Source organism: Mesocricetus auratus, unplaced genomic scaffold, assembly GCF_017639785.1.
Source record: "Mesocricetus auratus isolate SY011 unplaced genomic scaffold, BCM_Maur_2.0 Super-Scaffold_100008, whole genome shotgun sequence".
NCBI classification, from domain to species: Eukaryota; Metazoa; Chordata; class Mammalia; order Rodentia; family Cricetidae; genus Mesocricetus; species Mesocricetus auratus.
In genome coordinates, this window is record NW_024429192.1 from 24,358,263 (window position 1) to 24,370,941 (window position 12,679).

General features: G+C 35.7%; 1 protein-coding gene across 1 annotated transcript in view; it reads right to left on the reverse strand.

Annotated features, from left to right (window-relative positions):
• Positions 1–12,679, reverse strand: part of Gbe1 (1,4-alpha-glucan branching enzyme 1) — a 241,375-nt gene that overhangs the window by 156,724 nt on the left and 71,972 nt on the right. The window contains exon 3 of the mRNA XM_005082053.4: positions 7,111–7,223. Within this exon, the coding sequence (XP_005082110.1) occupies positions 7,111–7,223 (113 nt within the window). The remainder of the gene's footprint in view (positions 1–7,110; positions 7,224–12,679) is intronic.

Sequence of the window (12,679 nt, forward strand, 5' to 3'; positions counted from 1 at the left end):
AAGCCACTTTCAATCTTGTTTTGAAATAATGATGAATTAAAACCATTATTTGTGATGATACATTGTTTAAGATTTTTCTAAAGCCACTAGAGATCAAAATATCAAAGCAGCCGTACTAGTTAGCCACAGAAGCCAGGCAGTGATGACACATACCTTTAATTCCCAGAACTCAGGAGACAAGAGCAGATGGATCTCTCTAAGCCCAAGACCACCCAGACTTACACAAGACTGAATCAGTCTAAAAGAGTAACAGAGCTCATGTCTTTAATCCCAGGACTCATGAGAGGTATTTAAGACAGGAACAGGATCTTAGAGCTGCCATTCATTCTGCAACCAAATTGAGGATAGGAAGGCATTCATTCTCCAGCCACACTGAGGAGAGGCAGCTGTCTGAGGCTTGCTGTGAGCTTCTGGGGACAGGATCAGCTCTTTCAGAAAAAGGTAGAGGCAAGAGCTAGTGGCTTGACTGCTTTTCTTCTCTGAACTTCTGCTTGAAGCTTGAACCCCAATCTGTCTCTAGACCTTTTATTTGTCATGCTACAGTTATTCCCCAAACTGTATACATTTAATTTGATATTATCTCCTTATTTACATAAAAAAGTGAAAAGATGTAAAGCAATATTTGAAAATAGAATGACAAAGGGAGGTTATGGAGAAAAATGGTAGATTATAAAGTACTACAGTTTTACAGAATATTAATATTTAGCTTTTTGATAAAGATAAAAGTCAGAGAAAGAATCACTAAATAAGTCTTTCAAATCTTTAAGAGTGAGTGCATTAGTCACTTTTCTGTTTATTTGTGTTTACAGTACTAGAGAGGTCAAGAGTCCATCGTGGATGTGAAGGCACAGTAGCCGTCAGCAGACATGGCAGGCAGCTGGAGCAAGAAGCTGAGAGCTCACTTCGGAAAGCGGAAGCATGAAGCTGAGGGACGGAACTACAAGTGGATCAAGGCTTTCCACTCTCAAGGCCCTTTCCCTAGTGATCTACTTCCTGCAGCTGTACTGTAAACTCTTCCAGGTCACCCACTGAGGAACTGGGAATTCAAATTCCAAGCCTTGGGGGTCATTTCTTAGTCAAGGCACCATGGTTAGGTATGGCCTTTTCCAGAACTAAGATAACAAACTGTGAGGCTGAGGATGTAGCTCAATGCTAACCAATATGCACAACACCTGCATTTAATCTTAGACAACACACACACACACACACACACACACACCAACAGCAACAAAAAAATTACTGCTCAAATAAGATCAATGAGGATCTTTAAGTAACAAGAAACATACAGCATGGTAAAGATTCTCTATAAAAATTAAACTAGTATCTGTTTACCTGAGGAATTCTTTTTTCTAAGTCTGACTTTAACAGACTCTTCCAATACACGGAAATTCTATTTACTACTAAATACTGTTTAAGATAGTATACTAGTAAATGGACTGTTTCAAGGAAATTTTTATTTTAAGCGATTTACACAATTCTTATACATCTAGCTTGATATGAAAGTATAAACATATTTCCCTTGTGAAATCCAGTTATTTATGGTGACTATATCATGCAGGAAGTCAGCAATCATGGGGTAGTTCCTACAAATCAGATGCTACCAAGGCTCTAAAACTTCACTGTGTAAAAAGCGAAACTACCTGATCAATTACAGACAGGGTTATAGATTATTTTACACCTGAAGTAGATACTGGTCACAGCATGAGAAGAAACAGATTCTATAAGGTGAGAAAGTAAAGGAATAATCAGTGAAGGCAAAGTGGATTTGAGAATATGGAAAACATCAATGCAAAATGCCGGTTGTTTCTCAGACTATTACATAGGAAAAATTCTTTCTGAATAACAAAGATACTGTTGAGACCACTCTGAGAGGAGACAAAACTAGTCATAATTAGATATAAAAAAATTGCTCAAGTGTAGTTCATAGTAAGGATAAAAATAAAACTGGAAAGCACAGGCCAAGCACGGTGGGCTTTGTGCAGTGAGCCAGGAGGAATGGAATTCACAATGGGAAGTATAAAGCATACTCATGTGAAGACAGGTACGTGTCCACTTAGAATAGTCAAACAGGGTTACCACAATCAAACAGAAGTGTACGGGGGAACATGAAAACCAATCAAACAAGTTCCTTGTCAACTGACTCAAACGCTCAGAGAAAAAGCAAATGAGATGAGGGATTTCATCACAAAGACTTCAAAAGAGGAGAGTAGCACGAAGAGATTCCATGTCTCAAAGTGATGACAACTCTGACTACTCTGTGAAAATGCGGAAGAAGTAAGAAGTTTTATAAAGACAGGGCCATTTTTGGAAAAGAATATGAAACTGAAACTCTGTCTTAGTGCACATAGTAATTTTTTTTTTGTATTGCACAGAAATTCAAGAGAAGCAATTCTGTTGTTCCTTCTTTCCTCATGTCCAGGACTGACAGTGCAATGCTTCAAATACAAAACACATAAAATCAAATGCTTGTTAACTATTATATTAGGAAAGGAAAAATCAAAATAAGATCGTTTTTAACTGAGAGGCACAAGCACACAATACAAAGGAACGCTTGTAGTCCGTCACTCATCTTTGAAGTCACGGGATTTAACTCTATAGACAATTACCTCAGATATTTAAATCTTTATTTTGTGTTTCCTATGAACATGCTAAGGGACTTACAAACAGAGAGGTAAGCAAGGAAAGAGAGGGAAAAAATTAGTCAATTTACCAAGGCTTTATTCTCATCTACAGGGAAGAGGCCATTTTATGGTATGTTATTTGGGCTCATTAGCATTCGTATTGTGTTTGCAAACACAAAGAATCATCATTTCTGTGCTTAGGGAAAGTATCTAATTCTACCTACACATTCTCTCACAAATTAGATGTTTCGGGGTCCTAAAGGTTGATTAAGCTGAACTGGATAACAAATTAAGTGAGTAAGGATTTTCTGTAGGTCACAGAAGAAAAGAAAATACCGCATATAATAATAAGTAAGGACATCACAAGAAACAAATGATCAGAATGACCAGAATCTTATGATCACTGTGCACTACGGGAATGCAATGACCCAATGGGAGCCTCAAATCATTAAATATTCTACTGAGCAGACATGCTTTCTGCTTCTTCCATCTCAAAGGAGTTATTTTGAAGTTGGAATTAAAAAGGACCAACTCCCTAGGGTTTCTTACTCACCCCAGCAAGTAAGTAATGGCAAAAATACACTAACAGAACAAGACAAAATGAAAAAAGAAACCAAGAATTGCAACAAAATTGTATAAAACTAGAAGGCAGTTACAAGTACAAGAAACTAAACAGAAGGGCAAAAATGGGCTAGAAAGATGGTTCAGTGGTTTAAGCACTTGTTGATCTTGCAAAGGACCTAAGTTTCATTCCAGTTCCAGGGGATCCTTTGCCATCTTCTGACCTACACTAGCAATATATATACATATATATATATACATACATATATATATATTACACACACATGAAGACAAAGCATCCACAAATATACATACAAATGTACATTTTTAAAAAATAAATTTGATAATCTGATTTGACTACAAGAAAAATGCTAAAATGCTAATTTTACAAACACACTAGCAAAGGTCATCTAAAAAACTCAGCACCCAAAAGTCCTTAGGACCAGGAAGAAGATGACTGCTTATCCACGTCAGCATGCTTCCTGGGTGCTGCCTCCATGTTAATTGGAGCAGGTCCATATATAATGAAGGATGGAAACAAATGAATATGACTCTTTTTTTTTTCAAAAGTCCAAGCTAGCAAAATTCAAGTGTAACTGTTTGTTTTCATGTTTCGTTTCTAGCAATCAACTGTGTAACATCTAAATATGTTTTACAACTGAAAAGCAGGACCATCCTGCTATGTGATAAATTACATCTGTTTAAATGTAGCCCTAACTCCTAAGATGGTGTTATGTGGTGACAGGGCCACTGGGAATTAATCAGTTCTATGTGGAGTAACAATATAAGATAGTCTGTTATGGGTAAAATTCACCAGGGCTTGCACATAGGTACGCTCTAATACCCTACCTTCCTTTCTGTCTACCATGTGACAAAACAAAAAAGCCCCACTTCTTAGACCAGAAAGACAGAATGTAGAACATAATCAAATACAACTGCCATTTAAGCAAGCAATTCTATGGCATTTTGTCCTGGCAACCTTAGCTAATAAAACAGATAAGCCTACGGGCAGTGATCATGCATGCTTTAAGTCCCAGCACTGGGGAGGCAGAAACAGGCTGATCTACAAAGTGAGCTCCAGGACAGCAAGGGCTACTCAGAGAAACCCTGTCTCAAACAAACAAGCAAAATAAACAGATAAGCCTTTGAAATTGCTAAAGGGCTGGTGCCAAGAAGCCCCTAGTGTACTTTGTTTTACTGACTGGTAAGCAACATTGAAATTGCATAAATATATTAGACAGTGAAAAACAAGTTAATTCTAAAACGCCATTGCTAGTCTTCAGATTTAAATGGAATCACAAGGGGAAAAGAGGGGAGGGGAGGGGAGGGGCGGGAAGGGGAAAACTACTAGATAGGATGCAAATCTTCAGTTTGCCTGGAGAAGTGCACCTTCCTGATCTATCCACCCATTTCTCGAATACAGATGCTGGCCAGTACAATCAAAATTCCTGGAATTGTGATTCTTAAAGCTTTGGGCAGATTCAAGCTCCAACAAGGTATCAGAGATAAAAGGGGAATGGGGAAATCAGATAATTTGTCTTCCTTATTCCTCTGCTCATTTTCTTAAAGGCTGTTACAAGCCATCTTTAGTTCTCAACAAAAATCCAGTGCTTCTCTCCAGATGGGGTTCCAGTTATCAATCCTCTCATCAAGTGGCAGAGAAGGGGTTAAAGCTTTAACACTTCCAACTCAAGGATCCTTTCAACTCTCCAGTTCCTTCCCTGCATGCTCCACTATGACAATAGCCTTTTTGAAAATAATACCTATTTAAACTGTCCTATTTGAGTGTGCCATTTGCTTCCCCCTTGGGACCTGGATCAATACACACCTTTATTCGTTCAGCACTCTCAGGTTAGAATGCCTTTCTTTCGGCTAGCTCTCTGATAGATTTCCAAATATGTTTCCAAGTATGCTTGAATGTCACTACCACTTGTAAGTTTCTGTGTTGCCATCACACAATTAATATATTGTTTATTCATTTTTTGGTCTAATCGCATTTTCTATAGCATTTTCTACTTAAAGTATATATACAAAAAAGATACTTAGTAACTATGACAATCTGTTAGCTTATTTTGTTTTTTCTTCTTTCTTTATTCTCTTGTTTATTTTTAATAATGGTGTTAAAATCAAACATTTTTAAAAGTATACAAAATAAAGTACACTGAAGTATGAAGGGCATAAATAATATAAATGTAATTATACTTCAGATAAGTTGTCTTTCTTGTATCTTTAAAGCCATGACAGTTTAAATAATTCTATCATTTTATCTTTAAATGTTGTCATTCATCTAACTCTAAGAGTCTTATTTATAATATGATATAAGTAGTTCAATGTCTTCTTTTCATAGGTTTAGTTTGAAGTGTTTTGTAAAGTGAACAAAGTTACAGATAATACTTATTTTTTAATGGATACAAGATAATTCATAAGAGATATTCACAAATAAAAAAGATCAATCCCTTTGTGGGCTGCAATAAATTTTCATGTTCTGCATAAGACATGGCTTTTCATTACGAAGTAAGACTACTCAAAGATAACATCAAGGTAAAGGGCCAAAAAGCTCCTATAAGTTGATGTTTCACAGAGAATTTAACAACTTCACTCAAAAAGTACACCAAATTCCACAAATGGATGACTAAATATGTCACGGTTTAGAATTACACAAATACCTAAGTATACCCTTCACTCTTGAAATGTCTAGACACTAGCAATAATATCTTGTATCAGAGATTCTAGTTAATTACCTTGACCATAAATTTTAGAAATTCGTATTGAAAGAGCAGTTATCTAGCATAATTTAATGTCCTCTTCTGTAAAACAATGATTTTTAAAAAGTCAGATGAGAATGTAAAAAGTATTTTAAACCATCAGATAATAATACATGTTTAAAAAATTGAAACATTGTTCAATTTACTCATGATCAACCAATGTTGTCGTGTATTGCAGTGGAATATGATTTTTGAATTTGAGTAAATAGGAAAATGTTCTTTGGAGACATTTTTGTATTTTAAGCATTGAAATGACATAAGTTAAGTTGGTTAGATTATACTAAAAAACATCATTCACATGTAAAACAATGTTTTTTAAAAAGTCAGATGAGAATGTAAAAAGTATTTTAAACCATTAGATAATAATACATGTTTAAAAACTTGAAACATTATTTAATTTACTCATGATCAACCAATGTTTGTAAAGAAACATAATACTAATATTAAAGCAAAAAAAAACAATGAAACACTTGAATCAGAGTAAAGAGGCAGAGGTAGCTGTAACGTCCCTTCAACATATCAAAAATCATTCATCCCTGGTATAGGCAAGGTAATCATTATCAAAATACTTAGGAACAGATTTTATAATACTTGCATAAAACTGAGGCATCTTAGAGAGGAAAACTAAATCTGAATACAAACTTCATGCATATTTTATCTCTGCCTTAGGTAAGTATTGCAATTTTTAACAAGTTTTACATGAAACAAAATTTCATGGTATGGAATTTTCTACTTGTGTCATCATGTCGCCAATCAAAAGGCTCCCGATTCTGAAGCATTTAGATTTGAATGTTCAGACATAGAATCTTCACTCATATTTAATTATTTTACAGATTGCGCAGGAACCACATTTTGAAATTTATTTATTTAATACTTAATTTTAACAGCAAGGAAGGTGTGAGGACTCATACAACTATGTAAATAAAATAAAAAAATAATGTAATGATTTTTGAAAGAAAATAAATCCACTACCTGAAGAAATAACAGTTTTCAAAAGAGGCAAACCCGAGCAACTAAGAAAGACTCAGCTATGAGATACATTCCTTCAAAACTGGGCTTCCAGGAGTACTGCAGTGTGCTCTTCAGACAATGAGTTTGGGGCCAGCTTGTGATACATGCCTTATCACAAAAGAGAAACAGAGAGAACGGAAGGGTGCTCATACCTTCAATTTGGATCCATGAGGTATCGGGGATTTATTCTGCTTGGGTGGGATATACAGCTCCCATTTTCCATATTCCAGTTTTTTATATGGGTGAGAAAATGGATTCCAACCATCTAAATAATAAAGATCATGTAATCAGTAACTGGATAGGGCTAAGAGTTTAGTAAAACATAATATACTGCTTATCTGTAAAAATTAAATTGCTTTAAAAACCTGTTTTCTAATGTAATAATCAAAGTATTATATGAGCCACTTAGAAAAATGTAGGATTATTTAGAGTTTGAAAAAAAAGTGTTTATGAGTTAGGAAGAAGTGTAAAGAGTGAAGGTGCTTGCTACAAAGTCTAATGATGAGAAGTCATGCATGCACACATTTATGGATACAGGCATAATCCCAGATCCCCCTCCCTCATCTCCTCATGCATTCCTCCTCTTCCCCCTATTCCATCTCCTGTCTACTCCTCAGAGAGGGTAAGGCCTCTCCTGGGATTTCAACTAAGTCTGTCCCCTCACCTGCTTAAAGCAGGACCAAGGCATACACCCCCATGTCTAGGCTGAGCAAGGTATCTCTTCATAGAGAATGGGCTTCTCAAAGTCAGTTTATGAATTACAGTTAGATCTTGGTCCCACTGCCAATGGCCTCGTATATCACTCAAGCCACACCACTGCCGCCTGTATTCAGGGGTCCTAGTTCAGTCATATGACATTTCGCCACTTGAAAGTACAGTCAGTGATTTCTCACTAGGCCAGGTCAGCTGATTCTGTGGGTTTCCCCATCATGGCCTTGACTCCTTTGTTCATATTATCACTCCTCCCTCACTTCCATTCCTAAATATAACTTTTAAATGTAAATAAAAATAATAAAATGGTTCTAAAAAATATGCCTTTGGTCTCCTAAAATTAAACAGAGATTTTAACTTGTTTAAATATACTTTTAACTTTCAAAATATTAGTAAATGTAAAGTTTTTAAAACATCATTTAAAGAAACCACAAAGAAAATTAAATGAGAGGAACATTCTAGTCTATTAAATAAGATCCATGCCATATTGAAAATAAAATATTGAAATAACATACATAGTCAAATTCAGAAGAATATAAATGAGCTCAGTTAAAATATAAAGAACTGTCTCAAGTAAGAAAGGTAGATAGTTTATCTCCCATATGGATTATGGGACATTATGCTGCAGACGAAGGGAAAATCTCCACTGACCAACAGTTAAAGCTTGCATACATGGAAGTAACACATATGTAATACTCAGCCATAGGTATGACAGTAACTGGTTATGCTTACTGTAAATGAGAGAAATACATCAATAACTATTAACACACTAAATTATGAAAACATATATTAACTTCAAATCTGACAAACCTGTAGAGTGCCTAAAAGGAGAGTATTTACAACTAATCACTGGAGATCTGATTGCAAAGGCATAAAAAAAAAGCATCCAAATTTCAAAGAAGCTATAGAAAGTGTAAAATGCATGTATGTGTGAAAATTAAACAATGAGGTGTCACATAAAGATATAATAGGGATGTATCCAAGTGGATAGATATAAAACTGCAAAGCTGATTTTAAAGGGGAACAGAAAATTATCACTTATACCAAACACAAGAAATATGTTGAAAGTAACAGATAGAGACGTGTGTATGCTGTAAAACTATTAAAACTGAAATGAAAATGTGAAATAACATCTACAATGATTTTCTCTGAGGTAGGAAAAAAATTAAATGCAGCCAGGGCAGAGGAACAAATCAAACAAGACAGGCAAAATGTTTATAATATTGAAGCCAGCTGCATAAATGTAGGACTTGTCTACCTTTCCAAGATTAGAAAAGTACCACAATGAAAACTCATGTCAGGTCTCTGGGCAGAAATAACTGTCCGAATATCTTTCTTTAGCATCAGTTATAATGTGACATTATCAGGCAAAGGACATAAGATCTTAACATACTTACGATGCCATATACAGATTACCAAGCTACTTTCTGGATTGCTCAACTACCCATATCCTTAGCCACACCAGGGATTATCATTTTAATAACAAGACATGCCTGCCTTGCTCAGCCAGGGTTCACTAAAAGAATTAAGCGCTAGTACCCTAAGGAACCCCAGCATGCAATAAATAAATTCCCTTTTAATGCATCAAGAATAGAACTTGTTAAACACCATCGTTGGGAGAATTGAGAAACAGACACTCAAATAATTTCCTGTGTTCCATGGATCAGATGCACAGCCAGCACGAGCGAAATTTTCTCTCATTATTTTTCTGGCTTTAACGATAATGTTTGATATACACTGTTTTCATTTCTTTTCAAAAAATAGGCTGTAATTGGAACACTGATTATTCTCTTTAACCTTATTGTTATTTGGGACAAATTGAGTTGTATTATATTTCCTTTTAAATGTCTTCCATTAATTTCCAGTTTTATTGAAATGAAGATAATAATGTGCCTTACTTTGAGGTTTAATACAGTGGCAATCAAAGCATTTATTTATTTACCAGCCTATTTACTTTTAGCAGCTGAAGCAATTCAATTTTCTTAGAATAAATTTTGTAGAGGAGTTCAACATGAAGCTACATAAAATAAATCAAAGCAGAGGTGCTCTGCTGGACACATCCCTACCTGTCTGGGCCACTATAAACCTCCCAAGCTCCCACCTGAGCCTGGAGACAGAACTCAGCTCTTTGGTTTATGTGACATAAGTGTGTGGTGTGTGCCTCTGTGAACCTATATGTGCGAATGTGAGTGTGGATTCACATGTCTATACACACATGCATTAGCCAGAGCAGGACATCAAGTCTCTTCCTCAATTGCCTCTATCTTATTCCCTTGATCCATTATCTTCACTGAACATGAAGGTCAGCTTTTCCACTAGACTGGCTACCCTAGAAGCTTCTGGGGACTTCCAGTGCCTGCCCCAACACCTGGGTAACAGGCATGATTGGTCATGCCAGGATTTCATATGGGTGCTGAGGATTTGAACTCAAGTTCTCATGTTTGCAAAGGAAGCTTTCTTACCCACTGAACCATCTCTGAAGCCCAGAACTTAGTTCTTTCTTAACAGCTGAGAGTTGCTTGTGGACAGTTAAGGACTCAGAGGCTCCCCTCTACCCATGTCTACATGTCTATAGCTGCTGCCTATGGTCGGCTCATGTTGAAACAGTTATGTTGGTGAGCTTCTGATAATCCTAGAAGACACAGTTTCACAGCAAACTCCCTAATCCTCAGAGAACTATGGGTAACTAAGGAATGCAGAGACCTGGAGAAATAGTCTTCTCCAGTGAGCAGCACACCAAACGGTTATCTAATACGGTAATGGCAGCCAGAACACTTACAAGTAACTGCTAACAGCAAACAGGCTGGTAAATAAATAAATGCTTTGACTACCACTGTATTTAAGTCACATTGTTATCTTCCTTTTAATAACACTAGAAACAGTAACAAGTAACAGACTAGGCAGGTTGTCTCTGTATTTAACAGAATGTTGTAATAAAAACAATTGATGAAATAAGGAGGTGATACATTTGAAAGAGAGCAAAGTTTGAAGGGATGGGAGGGAAGGGGAAAATCATAAAATTAAAGGATAATCTCAAAAATAAAAGAAATACTTTTAAAAAATGAAAATCTACTGGCAGTTAGTAGAAGCTGCTGTGGGGAGGTAAGCAGGCAACAGGATAAAATAAGGAAAAGCCTGATCCACACATACAGTGGTAAGTGCTTCAGGGGAACCACCACACTACAGTTGAGTATAACTACAATAATCTACTTATATTTCAGAATGTTACACAAAGTGATTTTAAGTTTCTTTATTTAAAAATGATTAATATTTGAGAAGTCAGATATGAGTAATGAGCTTTAAACATTGCATTTTGTATACATATACCAAAACATTCAATATCACCCCATTAAAATGTACACTTTTAGGTTTTACCTATTAGTTAAAGGGCATGGTTCAACACACATTTTAGGGTGTAGATGAAAGCTCTAATGCTCAGACGATGTGGAAAGCAGGAAGCTGAAAATGAGACAAGCTGCAATCTGTACTGAAAGCATTTAACACTGTACTAGAGTTTGCATTTTATTTATATTATCCTTTTATTTTTATTTACTTTATCTTCTGACACACTCAAAATACCTTAATGTCTATGATGACAAAGTAGACTAAAAATCTACTGAATTTCAAATCATTGTCAGCTAGATGTGAAGAGATAAACTACTATTTGAGGACTGAAGATAATTACACTTTTCTTTGCTAAGAACTCTGCCTTTTTCAGACATTAGAAACTGAATGTCTATGTCTCTCCAAAGTGTCATCCCCCAGCTTTTGGAAGAGGTTTGGGTCCTGAGGGTAGAACCCTGGGAAACAGGATTAGGACCTATTTAAGCAACTTCAGAGAGCATGCTGTTACAGAGCATACATAGAGAAATCAAACTATCTTAAACCCAGAAATAGGTCCTTATCAGATCTCAAGCATGTTTAAAGCCTTCAAATCTGTAAGAAAAGCACTTCTCTTGCTTATAAACTGCCCTGGCTCTGGCACTTTGTAACAGCAGCCCAAACTAAAACACACAAATGGGGTTTGGGCCTATATTTGATCAGCCTTTCTCTTTGTCACAGACAGTAGAAGTAGCTAGAAAAGGAGCGGTTAAGTTGGCTGGCTCTCCATAGCCAAGCAAACTCTAGTGTTGTCATAAGCTCTATCAGTACTAATTGCAAATTAACCAATTTATGGTTTACCAGTATTAGAATGGATATAAATATAAGAGTTTTCTCTATACCCTATACTCTAACATGTACGTTTCATCTAATCAGACACCACCTGAACCATACATATACATGGGAGAGATCACAGGAATCAGAAAATAGATTACATAGACCTCCTCCCCATCCTATGGTCAGTTAAAAACCTGTCACAATGACATGTTTTTCTATAATGACTAGAACTAAGACAGAATGAATATATATTTATTATCAGTTCAGGATGACTAGTACCATTCAATAAGAAAAGAATATTTGTTTAAACTGGGAAAACTGAACCTCCGTATATAGAAAAACAAACCAGTCCATATCTTAAAACATACATAAAATTAGTTCAAAATATATCCCAGAAATAGGCTTAAGAACTAAAGCACATTTAAAATAAAACTAAGTTAAGCCTGGCGGTGGTGGTGCTGCACGCCTTTAATCCCAGGGAGGCAGAGGCAGGCGGATCTCTGTGAGTTCAAGGCTGGACTGGACCAACAGCCTCGAAAAACAATACAGAGAAACCCTGTCTCGTAAAAACCAAAAAATAAAAAAATAAAAATAAAAAAATAAAACTAAGTTAAATTTCTGTTACCTCAGTTCTTTAATACAATATTAGATATAGATGAAACAAAAGAAAAAAATGATAAATCATACTTTTCACAAGGAAAAAACAGGTAAACAAAAGAAAATATTGAGAACCAGCAATTTTAAAAGGGAAGAAAATAACTGGAAATCATTCTAAGTGATAAAGTTATTTGAGTCTAGACTATCTAAATAATCTGTACAATTTAACTATTAAAATACATTTTAAGAGCAAGC